Below are 20,054 nucleotides of genomic sequence, written 5' to 3'. Positions count from 1 at the left end.
TAACATTTCACTCAATAACTTGAATTAGGTATCCTTAACTGTTGATTTATAATTTTAAAGCAGAATAATGATACAAAAGAAACTTTAAAGATACCTCAGGTAGCCTTAAAACAGATACCTCAAGGACAAGCATGGGGCATAGTACATATGTTGAGGGTGAGTAAAATAGAAATTAGATGTTAGAGGGAATTATGACTATTTTGAAATGTATTTTTGAAGAAAGTTTGTGATTTTAACTTACTACTTTTTAAAATTAAAATGCTGATGTAAATATAAGAGTTTGAGTATATAAGTTTGATAATTGTCTCACAGGACATTGGTTATGCTTTTACAAAGCATTGTACAAGGCAGTGACAATATTGGGTCTCATAATGAACTCTGTTAATATACTTAAAACTGCAATTATTCACTTTCGTTTTATTCAGTCATGACTGACTGTTAGTGACCCCATAGATCTTCCATTATCTCTTGAAGTCTGTCCAAGTTTATCTTTGTTGTTTCCACGATAATATTTTTCCATATCATCTTTTTCCATTCCCTTTTTCTTTTGATTTCAATCTTTTTCATCATTAGGTTCTTTCCCAATGAGCCAGCTTTTACCTTACTATATAGAGCTCCATTTTTGTCTGCAAAGAATATTTATTTAGTCTGATTTCGATTTTGACTGTAATTGCTTGGAAACTTGCATAAATGAAAACACTGGATACTCTTATTTTCTTGGTGATGTTCTGAAAGCACAGAGGTAGTATAATAAATTATTCTATCAATGTCATAATTTTTGACTTTTATTTGACTTTTGGATATGGCTACTTTGTATTTTAGAATTACTTGCCTGCTGAATTTTAGTACATTTGCTTGTGAATTGACATGAGGATGTGGGGATGCTCACTGACAGACTTAACTTCCAGGAATGTTGCTTAACAGGAAGTTTAATTTGTCAATACTTGACCATAACTCTATCAATGGGGATAAAAGTGAAATATTTGTTGCTGGTAAAGTAATGAGAGTAGATGGGTTTTCCTAATGGAAGAATATTCAATCATATACTGTTGAAAATCATTTGTCTTTGATTCAAAGTTAAGATCATGTTACCATTATTCTTCTTTTTAAGTGCTGTGTATGGATGCGAAGATCAATTTTGACTCTAATTCATACTATCGTCAAAAGAAAATCTTTGACCTGCAAGATTGGACTCAGGAAGATGAGAGAGACAAAGAAGCAGCTAAGGCAGATATCAACTATATAGGCTTAGATGGAAGCATTGGGTGTTTAGGTACTGTATGTGTGATGCATATGATTGCTTAATATATAATTTTTATTTAGATGACTTGTTAAATCTATCCTTTCTCCCTACCTTTAACAGTAAATGGTGCTGGTTTGGCTATGGCCACAATGGATATAATAAAACTTCATGGAGGGACTCCAGCCAATTTTCTTGATGTGGGGGGTGGTGCTACAGTTGATCAAGTTACACAAGCATTTAAACTTATAACTTCAGATAAAAAGGTAAGAATAGGACTATGTTTCCTTTAAGTAATGTAATAAAAGTGATTTTTTTTTTTAGCAGATATGATTAAAGTAATTTAAATTTTGTCAAAATTTGGAATCTTTTTTACTTTTTTTTCTTAAAGAAAAAATGAATTCTGGAAAATGAGACTATTTTTATTTAAAAATACCTCTTTTCTTTTCCCAGTAGCATGACTTCTGTGTTAATGATTAATTGCTACATTTGAAAAAGTGGAAGATACAGTTTGACTTTTGTAGAACTTGTCATTAACTATTAAAAAAAGAGTTAAAAAGACTTAGGAAAGAATTAATTTAAAGGACCACAGAATGTCCCTCCTTTTGTCTTTAATTAGGACCGTCCTGGAAAGTAAGTAATCTTGTATTTATTTGTTTGTTTGGGAGGTAATGGGGGAGGAGCAGGAAAGGCCTAAGAAAGCTACTTCTTTCAAAAAAACAGAATTCTTCTAAAAGCACAGCATCTGATAAATACTTGCTTTGCCAGCAGTAATTTTGAAAGAAAATTTAAGAATCAAGGAAGGTTAATATTTAGTTCTGGATACATAATTCTGATTAACAAAATTTGTGATGTTCTTATTTTGGGAAAAGTGACTGTGTCATTAGAATCCCTAATAAATAAAGAATCATAGACAGATTTTTTAGATATTAGATTAACTTATGGCAAAAAATATATTGAGAGAAAATGGTATAGTCAGGTGAGCAGAAATGCTGAATTGGAATATAGCTCAATAGAGATGGAAAGTGCTTTAAAAAATTCTAAATGGATAATATTAAAGAAAGGATTCAGGGAAGATGGAGGTAGTAGGTCAGAAAATTCCAAGCTCTCTAGATTTCTCCCACAAACAAAATAAAAATGTGAAAAAAGGGTGAACACCTTATTTTGTCAATAGTGACCAGTGAAAAATAAGATTGGGGCACTACAAGTCCTCTTGTGGTAAGCCACCCCTTAACTGAGGTTTAATAGATATGAAGTATAAACACCTCCAAGCTAGCCCTTGAAAAAAAATAATAAACCAAAAAAACTGGGAATCCTGGGGCTAGCTGGGTTCCCGAGTGGGTTCAGCCCAAAACACAGGAACATTCACCTCCTGGATTTAGTGGAAAGTGAAGGAGTGAAAATTAGAATTGGCCAAGAGGAAGCCTGTCAAGCTATGATACCATGAAATAACAAAACAAAATAAAAAGAATGAAAAAAATGGAAGAGAATGTTAAACATAAGAAAAACAACTGATCTGGAGAACAGATCAAGAAAACATAAGAATAATTGGACTTTCCTATTACTGTAACCATAAAAAAGAACCATGACAAAATAATACAAGAAATAAAAAAAATTGTTCTGAAGTGATAGAACAAGAAGGGAAAGTAGCAATAGGAAAAAAATCCACCAATCACTATCTCAAAGACATCCTACAAGGAAAATACATAAGAACTAATTTTGAAACTCTAAGAAATGACAACAACAAGAAATTCATCTATGCTGGATTTAGATGCTACATTTAGAATTTTACAGGATTTGCCAACAGCTACAATAAAAGACTAAAGTTGTTGAGATGTTGACCATCAAAAGAACTAGACCTGTGGCCAAAAATACATTCAGCAAAACTAACCATAATATTGAACGAAAAAAGTGGACATTTAGCGAACTCTTCAGATTTTCAGGATTTTGTCTTTATCAAATCTGAACTCAATAGAAAATTTAAGCCAACATCAAAAGCTAATTTCAAGCAATCATACAAAAAATTTTTTTAATTTAATTTTTTAAAAAAATAATAGCTTTTTATTTTCAAAATACATGTAAAGATAGATTTCAACAGTCATCTTTGCAAAACCTTGTGTTCCATATTTTTCTCCCTCCACTTCATCCCTAGACAGTAAGTAATCCAACACTTGTGCAATTGAAGGAAAAGTTTTACATGTGGAAATGTAAACTATATGTCTAAAATTGACATTAGTAATTGAGTCTAAAAGAAAGATTGGAGCAGAGCTGAATATATGACTCTAAAAATCAAACCTGTGTAGGAAAAGGTAAAAATAGTAATTATACTATACAAATGAGGTGCAGAGGAAGAACTAACATGGAGACAATTAGAGGTGAGGAAGGCTTATAGTTCTGAAAACCTACTTACATTGGGAATGGGTTAAATAGAGAATTCTATATGTACATACATACACACATATACACACCATGAAGGATATAGCATCCTTCAACATTTATAAGGAAATAAGGGAGAAGGAATAGGAGAGTGGGGTATAGAAGAGTGAATAGAATTACACCACTGGGACAAAGTGTATAGATTAATGAGGAAGGGACAAAAGTAAGGGAAAGAGTGACATAGGGTAAAATGGGCTACAAAAGGCTGTTTAAATTAATGGATTAAGTTAGTAGATTAATGGGAATAGAATGAAGAGGGAGGAAAAAGTTAAGGGGGGAAATAAAGGAAGAAGCCATGGATGGGGGGGAAAATAATAGCAAGGCAAGTTAAATAGTAGAATCAAAAGAGAAGAGTTAAGCAGAGGTAGGAAATAAGAGAATACACAAATAGAGTAACAAGAATTACGAGTAGAATTTATTAGAAGAAAAAAGTAAGAGTAGTAATCATTGATCTAAGACAAAGTCAAATTTAAAGATTCAATCAAGAAAAAAATTATGTCAACCATATTAAAATTGTTTTAGATACATGTCTATATATAAATGCATATATGTATGCGTGCAAATGTATGTATGTATGTGTATGTATACATAAAATATATACTTACTTGAGGAAAGTGGGGGATCGAAAAGGGGAAAAAAGAATTAAGTAAAAAATGGACAGCAGAAAACAAGAAAATAACCTACAAGGAAGCAAAGAAAAAAATAGACAGTCGTGAACATAATGTCTTCTATTATTATGTATACTTTCTTGAAATGGAAATTTTTATATATTTTGAATTTTCCCTGATGCTTTGCTAGGCATAAGATAATTCCTCCCCCCCCCCTTTTTTTTTTCTTTTTTCTATTTTTGTCTTATTTTGTATTTAGTTTTAAATGTATAAATTTTTAAAAAAGAACACTAAAGAAAAGGAAAGGCATAAATATCTTTTGTTAAGCATTTATTAATAAATTACTAAATGAACAAACATGATTATACAATGAGGTCACCGAAGAACTGTTTTTAAAAGAAATATGAAGAAAATGGAAGAAAGGATTCAAGAAAAATTCAAAAGATTGCTGTGAACCTGGTAGCAAAATGAACTGAAACTACTAAAAATTTTAGGCCATACTTAGAGCAAGAATGTAAGAAATATTCAGTCTTGTGATGATGACATATCAGTAAGAGGTGACAGTAGTATTTGATTTATTTTGCTTTTGTCTTTTCTGAGCAGAATGATCAGAAAAGAAAGATTAGGACAAGCATCATTATTATAGATCAGTGAGTTCGACATTCATCCCTGGAAAATTTCAAAATCTGTTAATAAAGGGATAAGTAATGTGTACCTTGAAAAGGAAGTAATGATCACAAAAAGCCAACATGGCTATATGAAGACCAGGTGACATCAAACTATTCTCATTGCCTTTTTCGGATAAGATTACTAACTGGATGGATAGTTCAGGGGAGTGATTTAGGTTGTTCTTTTTTTTTTTTTTAAATGTAAACATATTTATAAAATTGTCTTGCTGCATAAGAAAAATCAGATCAAAATGGAAAGAAAATGAGTAAGAAAACAATGCAAGCAAACAACAGAAAGAATGAGAATGCTATGTTGTAGTCCACACTCAGTCCCCACTGTTCTGTCTCTGAGTGTAGATAGCTCTCTTCATCACAAGATCATTGGAACTGGCCTCAGGTGTGATATAGTTATTCTTATGAACAAGATAGATGTGAATGGGACTATAATAGACTCAGGTAGACCTAAAAAGTAGTTATCAACAGATTAATGTCAGTAGACAGGAGATTTTAATTGGCGAACCCCCATTTTTTTCTTTTTTGCATGCTATTAAACTTTTCCTTTCAATGACTTGTATGATAACATATATCATATGATTGTCAAAATTTCAGATGAGACAAAGTTGGCAAGGGAAAGATGTTTAATTGATAAATTTACGAAGCTTTTTGGATAGTTGTCAACTAAGTTTTTAAGTAAAAAAATCTCTTCACTTTGAGTAAAGGATCTGTTATTTTGTTACTGTGGAGAACTGTATATGAATGCTTTCCTTCAGTGAAAATCAACCATTTCGTCCATGACTTAGTAGATAAATCTTGGGTAATTATCAGATAGATGTGTAGGTAAAGTGACTTTTTCTGGAGTAATCAGTTAAGTGTTGAATGTAGGATTTGAACCCAGGTTCTACTACACTACATTACCTCTCTTGACAAGAGAGTACCTCCTCTTCCCCAAATCAAGGGGAAAAATGAAATGAATAATGGTACAGAAAACAATTCAAAGTTTTAAAAAACTATAACCTGTAAATACAAATTCATTAAAATTTAAAGTGTTTAGATACATAGTTGATTTTTAAAAATTATTTTTATTTTCCCCAGTTACATGTAAAAGCATTTTTTAGTTAAACATTTGCATTCATTTTTTACATATTTCCATATAAATCATGTTGGCAGATAAAAATCAGGACAAAAGGGAAAAGTCCCAAGAAAGAAAAAAAGTAAAAATAGTACCTAGTGATCTACATTCAGTCTCTGTAGTTTTGTCTTTGGGTGCAGATGGCATTTTCCATTTAAAGTTTATTGGATCACTGAATTTAGAAGAACCAACTCTATCACAGTTGATCACTGCAGAATCCTACTGTTGCTGTGTACAGGTTCTGCTCATTTCATTCAGCATCAGTTCATGTAAATCTTTCTAGAACTTTCTAAAATCAGCCTGTTCATTTTTTATAGAACAATAATATTCCATAACGTTTATATACCATAACTTATCCAGCCATTTCCCAACTGATGGGCATCTACTCATTTTTCCAATTCCTTGCCACCACAAAAAGAACTACTAAAAACATTTTTGCACATATGGATCTCTTTTATGTACTCTTTAGGATGCAGATCCAGTAATGGCACTGATGGATCAATAATATACACAGTTTTAGCCTTTGGACATAGCTCTTTGGACATAGTTCTAAATTGCTCTCTAGAATGGTGAGATCATTTCACAACTCTCCCAACAATGCATTAGTGTCTCCATTTTCCCACATCTCTTCCAACATTTAGCATTATCTTTTTTCTGTCATTTTAATCAATCTAATAGAAGTGAAATGGTACTTTAGGGCGGTTTTAAGTTGCATTTCTCTAATAAGTAGTGATTTAGAGCACTTTTCATGTGAGTATAATCTTCATCTGAAAATTATATGTTCATATCTTTTGATAATTTATCAATTGAGGAATTGCTTGACATACTTCATTTTCAGTGATCCCGTACTGAATGCAGTCATAAGGACTGAAGTAGGTTATAATATTATTTATAAATTGCCAATATGTGTGTGTGTGTGTGTGTGTGTATGTGTGTGTGTGTGTGTTTGATTATTTTTTTTTGGTAATGTTGGTTAAACATCTCTCTCTCTCTCTTTTTTTTTTTTTTTGCTGAGGCAATTGGGGTTGAGTGACTTGCCCAGGGTCACACAGCTAGGAAGTAGTTAAGTGTCTGAGGTCACATTTGAACTCAGGTTTTTCTGACTTCAGGGCTGGTATCCTATCCATTGCGCCACCTAGCTGCTCCTTAAATACAACTTTTTTTTGGTGATCCTGGCAGTGTTACATGATAGCTAGGTGGCATAGTGGATAATATTGGACTTGGAATCAAAGACCCGAGTTTAAATCCTTTCTTAGACACTAGTTATGTGATCATCTGCTAGTTACTTAATTTACAAACTATGAGAATCAAATAAGACAACATATATAAAATGCTTTGCTAACCCTTCAAGTACTATAGAAAATGCTACCTAGTCTTGTTTTTAGACAGAATTTGGATTTTAAACACTATCCATGTGCCCAAACTAACAAGATTCTATTTGACAGAGCAACCTAATAAAGGCTAGTTAGCAGATTTTTCTGTTAAGGATCCTGTTGTAAAGGGCAGGACATTAGCTTTTGAGTCAGAAGATCTAAATTCAGATCCTAGATTTGCCACTTTTATCTTTAGTATTCTAAGTCAAATCAAGTCAATAAGCATTTAATTAATCTCTTAGCCTGGTTCTTGGTAGGTCATTTAACTTCTCAGGGCCTAATTATATCATTAGCAAAACTTTGGTGTATTCTAGCTTCTCTTGCAGAGTTGTTCTCTATTTCTAAGTATTTGATATGGATATTTAAATGTCAAAATATTGTATTTATAGTTTATACAGTTTCACCTTATCATTTAGCTTTATTGTCCCACATTTGGCTTAGCACATTAGCTTGGTACATGTAACTGGTTCAATTGATACATTATCTTTTTTTCCAGGGACCTAGCTAGTTTCAATTTCCCAGGCCTTTTTCACTGGCTATTGTTCAGTCATGTCAGACTCTTATCTCTTCTATTTTCTCTTTCTCCATCTCATTTTACAAACTGCTTGCTTGAAGCAAGCAGAGGTAAACCCTCTGGATCATATATAAGAGTTGTATGAGGTCAGATTTGAACTCGGAAAGATGAGTCTTCCTAATTCCTAAATTCCCAACTAGCTCTACTTGCTCTGGTACCTAGCTGCCCTTTTTCATGGATACCTTTTAGCAAAACTGTTTCTTTTATATTAATGATCTTGTTTACTCCTTGTTTTTGCCATATTAGTGGATGTTTTTATTGTTTTCTTTTTCCCCTGAGGCAATTGGGGTTAAGTGGGGTTAAACCCAGGTTCACTCAACTAGGCAGTATTAAGTGTCTGCGGCCATATTTGAACTTGGTTCCTCCTGATTTCAGAGCTGGTGCTCAATCCACAGCACCATCTAGCTGCCCCGGACATTTTTTATTGTTAAAAATAGCATTTTGAATATTGAGCTCTTATCATCACTGGATTTTACTATATTGTTTTAGATGAGGGAAGAAATTCAATTGTTATTGAACTAAATTCCTTTTTTGATTTAAGGGAAAATAGATGTATTAGAAAATGTCCTAGTAGTTCATCTTGACTTTACCTTGCACGTAAAAGTATTCCTGAAAAGTTTCAGGTAAATCAAGTATCTTCATGTCAAAATACTAATTTCATCTCTTTTATAGTTTTAGATACATATTTCCGTGGGAAAAATTGACACCAATGTGTAAATGTTAGGATTTTCTTTTTCTTTTCTTATTTTAAAAAAAATTCCTTTTTTGGTGAGGCAATTGGAGTTAAGTGATTTGCCAAGGTCACACAGCTATTAAATGTTAAGTGCTTGAGGTCGTATTTGAACTGAGGTTCTCTAGACTCCAAGGCTGGTGCTATATCCAGTGTGATATAAAGCTGACCCAAGGTTAGGATTTTCAAATGTGATTTTTATTGTTTGAAGTACTATTTTCTGTTTAGGATACTACATTTTAGGAAACATTATCTAGTTGGAGCATATTCTGAAGAGGGCAACTAGAATGGTGAAAAAACTAAATATTAATATTATGTTGTATGAGGATTGATTGAAAGAGTTGTGTAAGGTTAGCTTAGAAGGTGTCACTAGAGCAGATAGGTAGATAGATGGAGTGCCAGGCTTGGAGTCAGGAAGACTGAGTTCAAATCTGTCTGCAAATACTTATTAGCTGTGTGACCGTAGGCAAATCATGTAACTCTCTTTGCCTCAATTTCCTCATCTGTTAAATGAGGTGGAGAAGGAAATGGCAAACTATTCCAATATCTCTTGCCAAGAAAACCCAGATGGAGTGACAAAGAGTCAGACACAACTGAAAAATGACAGTACAACAGTCACGACAGGTGGTACTGGAAGGACGGTTAAGTTAGCCTTGGTCTGCTTAGATTCTAGAATAGAGGCTAGAAAGGACTGAGAAGCAGGAGAAGAGTGTCATAGCTTATTTTGTTCTGTGCAGATTATATCCAGGACCTTGTTTTGTTTGAGGCCCTACATCTTAAGGCAAGGTGGAGCATGCCCAGAGGATGATTAGGATACTCTGAAGACAGGAACAACAAATGCCATACATTTTATAGGAGTATAGATTCAGAGCTGGAGCATCCTTTGCAGATTATAGGATCATAGATTTAGACCCAGACGGGATCTTAGAGATTGTCTAATCCAACCTCCTTCTTTAAGAAATGAGGATACTGCAGTAGCTAGGTGATGCAGTGGGTAGAGTACCAGCCCTGAAGTTAGGCGGACCTGAGTTAAAATCTGATCTGACACTGAATGCTTCTTAGCTATGTGACCCTGGGCAAGTCACTTAACACCAGTTGCCTCAGCAAAAAAAAAAAAGAAATGAGAATACTCAGGCTTAGGGGGCTGCAAGTGATTTGAGAGGTAAAAAGTGGCAAATCTAGGACTTTTACCTCAATTCTCTGACTCTACATCCTGGGGTCTTTCTGTTGTGTGATAGCAACTCCCTGAGAGCAGTTGAAGTACTTGAGTTCAACCTAGAAAAGTTATTTGATTGAGGATGTGAGTGGGGAGGGTAAGGGGACACAGCGCTTTCAAGGATTTGAAGGGCAATTTCTCAATTGGCAGAACAAGTAGCATTGGGTAGAAATTACAAAGAACTATGCTTCAGTGGAATGGGGCCCAAAGGAGTGAATTTCCCCCAACCTAGAGGTGAATTGGTAGTTGAGTATATAGAGTGTCTGTTGGGTATGGTGTGTCCCTGGCAAGTCCCGTCAGCTTTGTATGGGTTTATTTAACTATAAAATGGGAATAACAATAGCTATTGGAGAAAACAGCAGCTAGAGGAGTGGTGACTAGGGAGATGTGTTTTGGTTAGAAAGATCATAGAAATGGCAGTGGAGCCCAGTAGTGTTGATTAGCAAGGATCAATATTGATTTGGTTATGGTGACAGAATTAGAAAGTCAAAGGGGAAGGAGGAACAAGGCAAGAAGACTGCCTGGAATGTAATGTGAAGCCATCTGGGTTCATATATATTAGACCATATGATGCCCCTGCCAATCAGAGACCTAAGTCATGGTCTGTGATCCAGAGAACTCAGAAAAAGAATACATGTCAGGTCCAGTATGTAGAAGTTGTGATGGCAAGGAGGATTCTGAGAACAGAATATAAAGCTAGTCTAGAACTGACTAAATGAGTACATAATTCTTTGTAATTTTAATCCACCAAAAATATTTTATTTACAGGTACAGGCTATTCTAGTTAATATTTTTGGAGGAATCATGCGGTGTGATGTTATAGCACAAGGTATAGTCATGGCAGTAAAGGATTTGGAAATTAAAATACCTATTGTGGTACGGTTACAAGGTGAGTATTAAAGAGGTTTTAAATTTGTTACATGGTCTTTATAATCCTTTGAAAATCATTAATCTTGATGGCTTAACATTGAAAAATGCATGTGTTTTTAATTATGAATTCTTATGAAGTAACATTATATGAAAATATAAATGTGTAGAACTCATGAAATTATTTTAGCATTTAGGGCAAATATATTCACATCTTATTTCACAATGCCACTTTATAGATCTCTAATTTTTGTGTGAAGTTTGTGAATTAATGTCCTGATTTTATTGTCATAATAGAACCTTTAGAGTCAGTTAAGGCTTTTGAGATGTTTTGAGTATAGACTTTTAGATACCTGACTACTGTCTTGGCTCAGTTTTGCTTCTAGAGTGTTTGATTACAAGAATTCTATATATTTGTATAGATATTTGAATACATTTTTATATTTGATTCTTCTGCAGGTACACGAGTTGATGATGCCAAAGCATTGATAGCAGATAGTGGACTTAAAATTCTTGCTTGTGATGACTTGGATGAAGCTGCTAAGATGGTAAGCAGGAGATGTTAATGATCTGAGAGTTGAAAGGCTATTAAAACTTTGTAAAAGCTTTGTTTTTTAATATGTTGTGAAAAACAGTGGAAATTCTTTTACAACAATTCTTAATTGAATTTTCCCCCCAGAATTATTGGCACAGTATTAAATTCAGTGTTCTTTAATGACATAAGATAAATAATGATCATTTAGTGACTCTGAATGTTATTAACTTCTAGTAAGTCAGACATTGGTTTAGAGTGGTTCTGAACTGAGGATGCCTATTTTTCTGGCTTTTTTCCCCTCAAAAAAGTCAAAACAATAGAAAGAACATAGAGATGGAGTGGAGTCAAAGCAGAGTTTGTTAGCAGATCTTTGACAGTAGCAGTGCCAGTACTGATTTGATTATGGTTACAGAATCGGAAAGCCAAAGGAGATGAAGAAGCATTAGCAAGTCAAGAAGATTGTATTTGGGCAACATATTCTCAGTACCCTAGTTCTGTAGCAAGTGGAAAGGGTTCTGGAGAAAATCATGCTTTTTTTTTTTCTCAAGTTTTTAAATAGGAAACATCACACAAATAGAAATACATGTTATGTGTTAGTTTTTTGGTAAGAAAATAGACCTTAATTTCCTCTTTTGCCTCAGTTTCCCCCCATTGTTTATTCTTACATTGCATAGAGAGGTGGTGTAATATTGTAGTGTGCTCCTTCACAAATTGTTTAGCTCCTGTGTGCTTCAGCCAGCTTCCTGAATTTATCAGCTAAGTCATAAATGTTTTGAAATTTGCTGTGATGGAAGGTCTTCTCACACTGATCAAACCCAGAGCCTAGCCCAATGACTGGCATACAATAGGCATTTAATAAATGTTTATTGATTGATTTATTAAGATCTTGGCATATTCTCTTCCTTAGATTCCCCTAAATGAACATATATTCTTTCAATATATTTTAAGTGTTCTGTAGCCAGATTAGGTGAGCTGGAAGATTTATATCATTTTTTAATTGAGTTAAAAATCAACATTTTTAGATATCTGTTAGATATACCCAAGATATAACAACCATTTAGGTATAAGTTGGAAGCCTTTTTTTTGGGGTGGGACATACTCTGTTGTATAACTAGAAGTTGTGGTCAGGAAAAAGAGTTCAAGTTGTTCCTCTAATAACTGGCTGTGTGACTGAGCACAAATCTAGTATTCTAAGGCAATAGTGTCCAACTCAAGTACAGAAAGATTCCTGCTGGCTACATTTTGACATAGAAAACATAAATTCACATCTGTGTTGGATTGTATTTTTATTTTGTTAAACATTTCCCAATTACATTTTAGTTTGGTTTGGCCCCATGAATTTGACACTTCTATTCTGAGTAGCTCTTTAACACAAAAAACTGCTTTACTAAATTTTGAGCTTCTACTCTGGAGTTCCCTTACAAAGATGAAATCATAGGTTATGAAACCTCTATTCCTTTCCCTCCAGAGTAATCCTCTACATGGTTTTTGCTATACTTGCTTCTTGCAAAAATCAAGCAATAAGCATTTTGATGTTATATTTCTTTTGTTATTTTCATTTGGGGAAGTCGTAATTAAGTCAAATAAAGAATCTGATGCATTTCACTAGGTACATTCCTCTCCCTTTTCTGCTTATTGTTATACATAAACACTAGACTTCATAAGTAAACATTTCTCTTTTTCCTGAGCTTATGTATTTCTTTGGAGCTCTGTACATTAACCAGACCTGTACTGATACTCCAGTATGCTTTGTTTAGAGCAGAGTTAGAGAAAGAACTTGAAAAGAGTATGCTTACTTTGGAACAGTGGTTTGCAAATAGTTGAAAAACCAAGTCTGGTAATTGATTCTTCAGGTAGGTGTGAGCCATGTGAAGTTTTTGAGCAGAGTAATGACATGAAGATTACAATATTTCAGGAATGATAAAGGGTGGATTGAATTGGGGTTCAAACTGTTAATAGGGAATGTATTAATTGAACATTTTTGTTGTACTGATTTAGAAAGCCAGGGAACGGCATAGTGCATTTTTGGAAGAGTACTGATTTACAGTGAGTACCAGTATAGACAAGGGAAGAAGAACTAGCACAATTAAGTGGCCAGATTTTGAATAAAAGTGAGCCAAAGATAACATTGAGGTTTGCAAATCTGTTAGATTATTGGTATTAATAGAGACAGGAAAGTTGTTCAACTTGAGATGATTGGCTCAATAAGACACACCAAATGGGGCCTTTGGAAATAGAGGACTAGAGATCTGGGGATTAAGGATTCATGACTTAATGGCCAGTAGGCAGAAGTGCAAATTCCTTGAGCCTAAGTTAATTACATTTCCTTATGAATTGGGAAGTAATAACAATTTTAAAATAACTCCTTAATATATTTTTTTTTAACAATTAAATCCAGGTAATGCCTGACTTAGAAACTAAATGTTGAAATTGAGTGCACACCTAAAATTATCTTTTTGAAACAAATTGATTATTTTTGTTTGTTTTCTTTGTGGAAACATAATTCATAAGCTGCTTCTTCTTCTTCTTCTTTTTTTTTTTTTTCAGGTGGTAAAGCTCTCAGAAATAGTCACCTTAGCCAAACAAGCTCAGGTGGATGTGAAGTTTCAGTTGCCAATCTGATCTGGGACTGCAATAACTTACTCAACGTGTTCAGTGTTCTATATTCTTTGAAATACTGTGTTCTGTGGGTTTTTTTTTTCCTTCCTTTTGTGTAGTTGGAGGCTTTAATTGCCTCCAGGGCATACAAACTTTAAAATATCTTATCTACATTAATTTTGCCATCCAGAATGATCAGTTCATATGAAGAAAGTGTAATGCAGCAATCTGGTTTCTTTTGTTGCAGCCTCCTTCAGCTTCTGCTACAAAGTGTCACTTGCAATATGCTTGTTATCATCAGATGCAAAGCTTTTTGGTTGATAATATTCTATGAATGCAATCTGAACTTTTATTTCTTCTAGTCTTAGTGATAGGTCCAAAAAGTAGTCTCATTAATGGAAAAATGTATTGAAATGATGTTTTATATCAGAGGCATTTATCTTCAATACCTGTCAAAAGACCTACAAATCATTATTTATAAACAGTGCTTTCAAACACTCCCCAGAGCACTCCCTTAAGTATTTCAGTGAAATGACTGATTAATTATTTGGATATTATATTTTAATCACTACAAAATACTGTAGCACTGAAAGTCTTGTGATTTTGTGGTGCTATTAATAAGCACTATGTAGTTTTGTATATGAACAAATAAAGCATATTTACTGAGGGCTTAGCAAACAAAAGAATGCCAATTTAAGTTAATAAAAATCTCCCAAAGTGGTTCTGACTACTGTTTGTTTTCTCAGCTTTTAGGTTTTAAAAAATAATTTAGACAGTAGAAAAATCCTGAATTTATCTTTGGCATAAACAAATATAAATATTTCAAGGCAGTGTGGTATAGTGGCTAGAAGTCTAGGTTTGGAGTCAGGAACATGTAGGTTCAAACTTCAGTTCCAACACCTACTAGCTAGGTCATCCTGGGCCACTTAGTAGACCTTTTTCAGTCTCACTTTCCTCATTTGTAAAGTTGGGGGTTTGAATTTGGTGCACATTTATGGCCCCTTCCTGCTCTAGCTCTGGATTCTTAGAATGTAGTGATTTGACAGATCTTATGGACCTGGGATGTTTGGGGTAAGAATAGTCTAATATTATAAAGTTACCTGATGATATATTGAAATTATGTTGTTAATGTTGGACCATTTTATGGTGTGTTATGTTCTATGTGAGACAATATACTTTTGCTACCAATTGAAGGCAATTTATGAAATACAATATTTATTTGTTTTCTATGTGTGTGTTGTCTTCACTCCTGAGCATAATGTTGCTATTTAATAAATGGGTATTTTTTTAAATGGATATTTTGGAAGGGGATGCACAACTTACAATTGTTTATTCAGTCATCTTCCAAGGAATGAAAGGAATGTTAATAAACATTTTTCTTTTTAAAAACTTGATTAATTTTAAATACTCACAATTTTGTTGTATGATCTGCATTTCCACTGTCTTGATTAATTGCCCTTATATCTTTTTATCCTACTTTAATGGGCATGAATTACATAGTCAAAGAGGCAAGTAGGTAGCATAGAAGATAAGAATTCTGGACCTTGAGTGAGGGAAAGTTTAATTCACACCTTGTCCCAGACACTTACTACCTGTGTTACCCTGGACAAGTCACTTAATCACTTTGTGTTTCCATTTTTTTTTTTTTTGTCTATAAAATGGGAATAACAATAGCACCTCCCTCAATGTTGTTTGTGGGGATCAAATTATGTCTGTCTGGCCTGTCTGTGCTGCTTATCTCTTGTCATTCATTCATCCCTCTTTCAACTATCTTCTTTCTTCTCTAGATTCCTGCAAACTTCAAAGAACTATATGAATGTTACCATTATTAGCAGGTATAAAATGACCCAAGCTGAGTGTAGTAGAATAATAGTGAGTATATAAACTGAAAGTCTATTACTACCTTTTTCTTCTGGTTAGTTGTATGTCAGGGGACCAAATTGGAACTATTATCATGATAGATTGTGAATGTTGTCTTTTTTATTCATCCATTTACCTATATCTGTAACTAGCATCTCAAATTTCCACAAGGTGACTCTGGGTTATCATTTGTTACAACTGCTCAGGTCAGAAGTTGATTTGTCCTTGTTCTACATGTAGGCCCTCTGCAGCCCAGAGAAACAAAACGTTATTCTTGGAGCACAGAATCCATTTTGAGGTTGTGCATAGGGTTAGAAAGATGACATAGCATCTTGTATCTATTCCATCAGACTGTACTTTGTCTGATTGGAATGAGGTAATGACACAAAAGAGTCCTTGATAAGGTAGATCTGAAGAATTTGGGTATAATGGTTTTAGGATTGGTTGAAATTCTGGCTTTTACAGCTGTGATAGTGAGAAATCCTTTCATGCTTGTTGAGCCTTAGTTTCCTCATCTCTTAAGTGTGGCTAATACTGACAATGCCTACCTCCCAGGGATGTTAAGAGCTATGTAAACCTTAAAATGCTATAGAACTTTTGACTTTAAAAATTTAACTTGTATTATTTGTCCCATTCTCCAACATTTTAGCCTAGCTTGAACACTGCTAGTATTCTATCACTGTTTTGATAATATAAGGCAGTGTGTCTAGTAACACTAGTAACTAGACCTATGTTTTTACGGATGTGGAGAATTTTTCATGAGGAATCTTCCTTTACTAGTGCAATTCACCACTTATTCTGCTATTTTTTTCTTTACCTAGGGCATTGAGAGATTAAGTGACTTGCCCAAGGTCATGTAATATAGTATATGGGACATGCCACCTGTCAACTGCTTTTGCAGTCCTGCTTCCAGAGGAGACATGGCTACTGAAGACCTAAAAGAAAAAGTTCTTGCCACTCAAATCTTTGGTGCTGTCCAATGGTTCAACATTGGAAACAGCCATGATGTTATCAAATAGGTCATTAAAGAAGATGCATTATCATCTGAACCCTAGAAACAATTGAGCCTTTCCATCTTATTTGTGGCAAAAACCTCATACCTGTTGTCTCCCCATTCTACAGGAATTCTGGACCTTTTTTGGTGGAGTGTGGGGTGTCACAGACTCCTTTGATAGTCTGGTGAAGCCTGTGGAACCTTCCCAAAAGAGGGATTTTAAATAATTGAAGAAAATGCCAAATTTCAGTAGAGGTTGGTGAAAAGGAAAGTGTAATTTTTTTCCCATTCAAGTTAATGAAATCTAGTTATGGGTGCCTGCCTTATTAGGTGTTTAGGCTCCTTGATATGTGGGATTTTGTTGCTTTTCTCTTTGTATCCTCTGCTTAGCACAGTGCTTTACATGTGGTAAGTGCTAAATGCTTTTTAATTAATTCCTGTCAGAGGCAATCATTGAATCCAGATTTTCCTGATTTTAAGTCTGGCTCTGTATCCAATATGGTACTGCCTCTTGATGACAAAATTATTTTCAGATTAGTCACCTGCTTTGTAGCAGGCACCAGCTAAAAGCACTGGGTACATAGAGACAAAAGTGAAACTGTGGTGTTCTTTTTCTTCTTTAAAATATGTAATATATGATGGTTCTCTCTGGGAGAGAGCAGGTTTCTCGGGGGAGGTTTCTGGAGGCAGCCTTAGTTGCAGTTGAAAGTAATAATCACCTCAAAATGCAGCCAGGTGATAAAAGTTCAGATCTTTTATTGTCTCCAATATCTCCCGGTTAGCTTAGAGGCCTATCTCTCTGCTTGGTTCTAAGAGCTCTTGCAGCTTTGTCCTTTGCTTCTGCCTCTGCTTTCTTCAACCTCCAGAGGCAGCACCAAGTTGAATCTCTCTTGCCTCTGAGAGTGGCTTCTGGCTCTCAATCTCCCAGAGTGCTCCTCTCTGACCCCAGTCAATGTTCCAAAGTAAAACTCCTCACTCAGAGAGGGCTTCTGGCTGAATTCACGTGATGCCCCCCTCAATCTAAATTCAGCTGAATTCTCAACTCATCGCTTCTTCTGACTTGACGCTCCCCTCTCCATGCAATTCAGTTGAATTCTGTCCGAGAGCCTCTGTCTGTTTCTTATATATGAGAGAGAGGAATTGTGGGATATGAAAGAGAGGGCTTATGGGTTTTCTCCCATAGTGCTCTCTGGCCCTAAGAGCTTCAAGGGAGGTGTTAATTTACAAAGTTACACAGTTAACTCTGTGAATCTCCCATACTTGGAACTCCAATGAGTAAAGGTGTGAACACAAGCATTGTATCAATTAGTTCTACTTAGTACCTTGTTTCAGGTTCTGGCCCAAAACATTTCAACTCTAATGACTTAACAGTTGCCCTCAGTGAGCTTTTGTTGTAATAGGGAGACATCATGTACATATAAAAAGTATTCAGAATACATACAAAAGGGGTCACAGGTAATTTTGGGAGGGAAGATAGTAATAGCTTGAGGAAAATCAGGAAAGGATTCATGTAGAAGGTGGAATTTGCCATGAGTTTTGAAGGAAAGCAGGCATCCTAAGAAGAACATCCCAGGCATGGAAACTAATATAGAGTGCTGTGAGGATCAGTCAATAAGCCAGTGAACCTGGACTCCAGAATGCATGGAGTGGGGAGTAACAAAAAGCTAGAAAGGGAGTTAGTCAGATGTTGGAGAGTTTTAACTACTAAAGAATAATTTATATTTGATCCTAGAATTTTTGGAGAACTAGTAGAGTTTAATAAATAGTGATATGGACAGATCTGCACTTCAAGAAAATTATTTTGGTGGTGTGGGTCATGAAATTATTATCAGCAAATGTTTGATTTGTATCTCTATTTTAAGTATCTGTATACTCAGGGTTGAGTAAAAATTTCTCAGGTGAAAAGGGGTCATGAGTGGAAAAAATTTAAGGAGTCCTGGTATAGAAGATAAGTTAGAGAAGAGAGAGATGATGTAAGTAAACCAAACAGGCTATTACTACACTACAGGAAACAGGTAATAAAGATCTGAATGTTACCAAATTTTTCCCCACCTCTCTTCTCCCCCAAGACAGCAAACAATATGATAGAGGTTAAACATGTGCAATTCTTATAAAAATACATTTCCATATTTGTCATCCTGTGCAAGAACAGATCAAAAGGGGGAAAAAGACATGAGAAAGTGAAAGAAAAGTAAATAACAGCAAAGAAGTGAAAATGTGCTTTGAAGTATATTCAGTCCCCATAGTTCTCTCTGGGTGATCTGTTTTGAAATATTAATTAGATAAAAGCAACATAATATATATCCATATGACCAAAACTGAAAATAGGTTATAAGTCAGAAGCAGCTACACCCAAAGAAAGAACATTGGGAAATGAATATAAACTGTTTGCATTTTTGTTTTCCCAGGTTATTTTTACCTTCTGAGTCCAATTCTCCCTGTGCAACAAGAGAACTGTTGGGTTCTGCATACATATATTGTATCTAGGATATACTATGACCTATTTAACATATATAGGACTGCTTGCCATCTGGGGGAAGGGGTGGTGGGAGGGAGGGGAAAAATCGGAACAGGAGTGAGTGCAAGGGATAATGTAAAAAAATCACCCAGGCATGGGCTCTGTCAATAAAAAGTTATAATTAAAAAAAAAAGAAAAAGATTAGTTCTATAAGATTTGAAAAAAAAAAAAAGAAAATAGGTCATAAGTGGTAAAATTAAGAAAACTATCACATCCATTTTTGTTAATGTGAGAATTGAAAAGAATTTGATCAGTTACGAAACTAAAACAGACCAATCTCAAAAGGAGAATTTGTGCATAAGAGGTGGTCTCAGAACCACTGAATCATTCAGGACCACTCAACATTATTAAAGAGATGCATTATTTTTTTCTAAGGCTTTGGGCCTGTCAAGTGGCATAATAGATGCAAATTGAATGCTGCAATTAAATATGAAAATATGAAGAATTTCTCCTTTCCTTTTCAACTGAGGGTTGGCAAAACATAAGAAAATGGTCCTGAAAGGTATGTAGTTTAGGGGTGAATCCTGTTTTTGCTTTAGGGTATGTTGAAGTTGAGGTTTGCTGTAGCTGCAGCCTAGAAGGAACAGTTAGCCTTCTTGTCACGCTCTTCTCCATCCACATTGTTGGGAAGTGAATAGTGGACAGTTAAAGAGAACTTTGATACTCTGCACCAGGCACAAAGGAAGAAGGATGATGTACATCTCACTG

The 20,054-nt window shown here is 34.6% G+C and overlaps 1 protein-coding gene across 1 annotated transcript in view; it reads left to right on the top strand.

Moving 5' to 3' along the window:
• SUCLA2 (succinate-CoA ligase ADP-forming subunit beta) overlaps positions 1-15,203 on the top strand; it is a 35,144-nt gene extending 19,941 nt beyond the window's left edge. The window contains exons 7-11 of the mRNA XM_051987333.1: positions 1,112-1,273; positions 1,364-1,506; positions 10,743-10,863; positions 11,301-11,389; positions 13,924-15,203. Coding sequence (XP_051843293.1) covers positions 1,112-1,273; positions 1,364-1,506; positions 10,743-10,863; positions 11,301-11,389; positions 13,924-13,998 — 590 coding nt within the window. The 3' untranslated portion in view covers positions 13,999-15,203. The remainder of the gene's footprint in view (positions 1-1,111; positions 1,274-1,363; positions 1,507-10,742; positions 10,864-11,300; positions 11,390-13,923) is intronic.
• The last annotated feature ends 4,851 nt before the right edge of the window (positions 15,204-20,054 follow it).

This window comes from Antechinus flavipes, chromosome 3 (assembly GCF_016432865.1).
Source record: "Antechinus flavipes isolate AdamAnt ecotype Samford, QLD, Australia chromosome 3, AdamAnt_v2, whole genome shotgun sequence".
Classification (NCBI taxonomy): Eukaryota; Metazoa; Chordata; class Mammalia; order Dasyuromorphia; family Dasyuridae; genus Antechinus; species Antechinus flavipes.
Note: the sequence above shows the minus strand (reverse complement) of the source record. Positions and strands in the feature narration are given on the sequence as shown.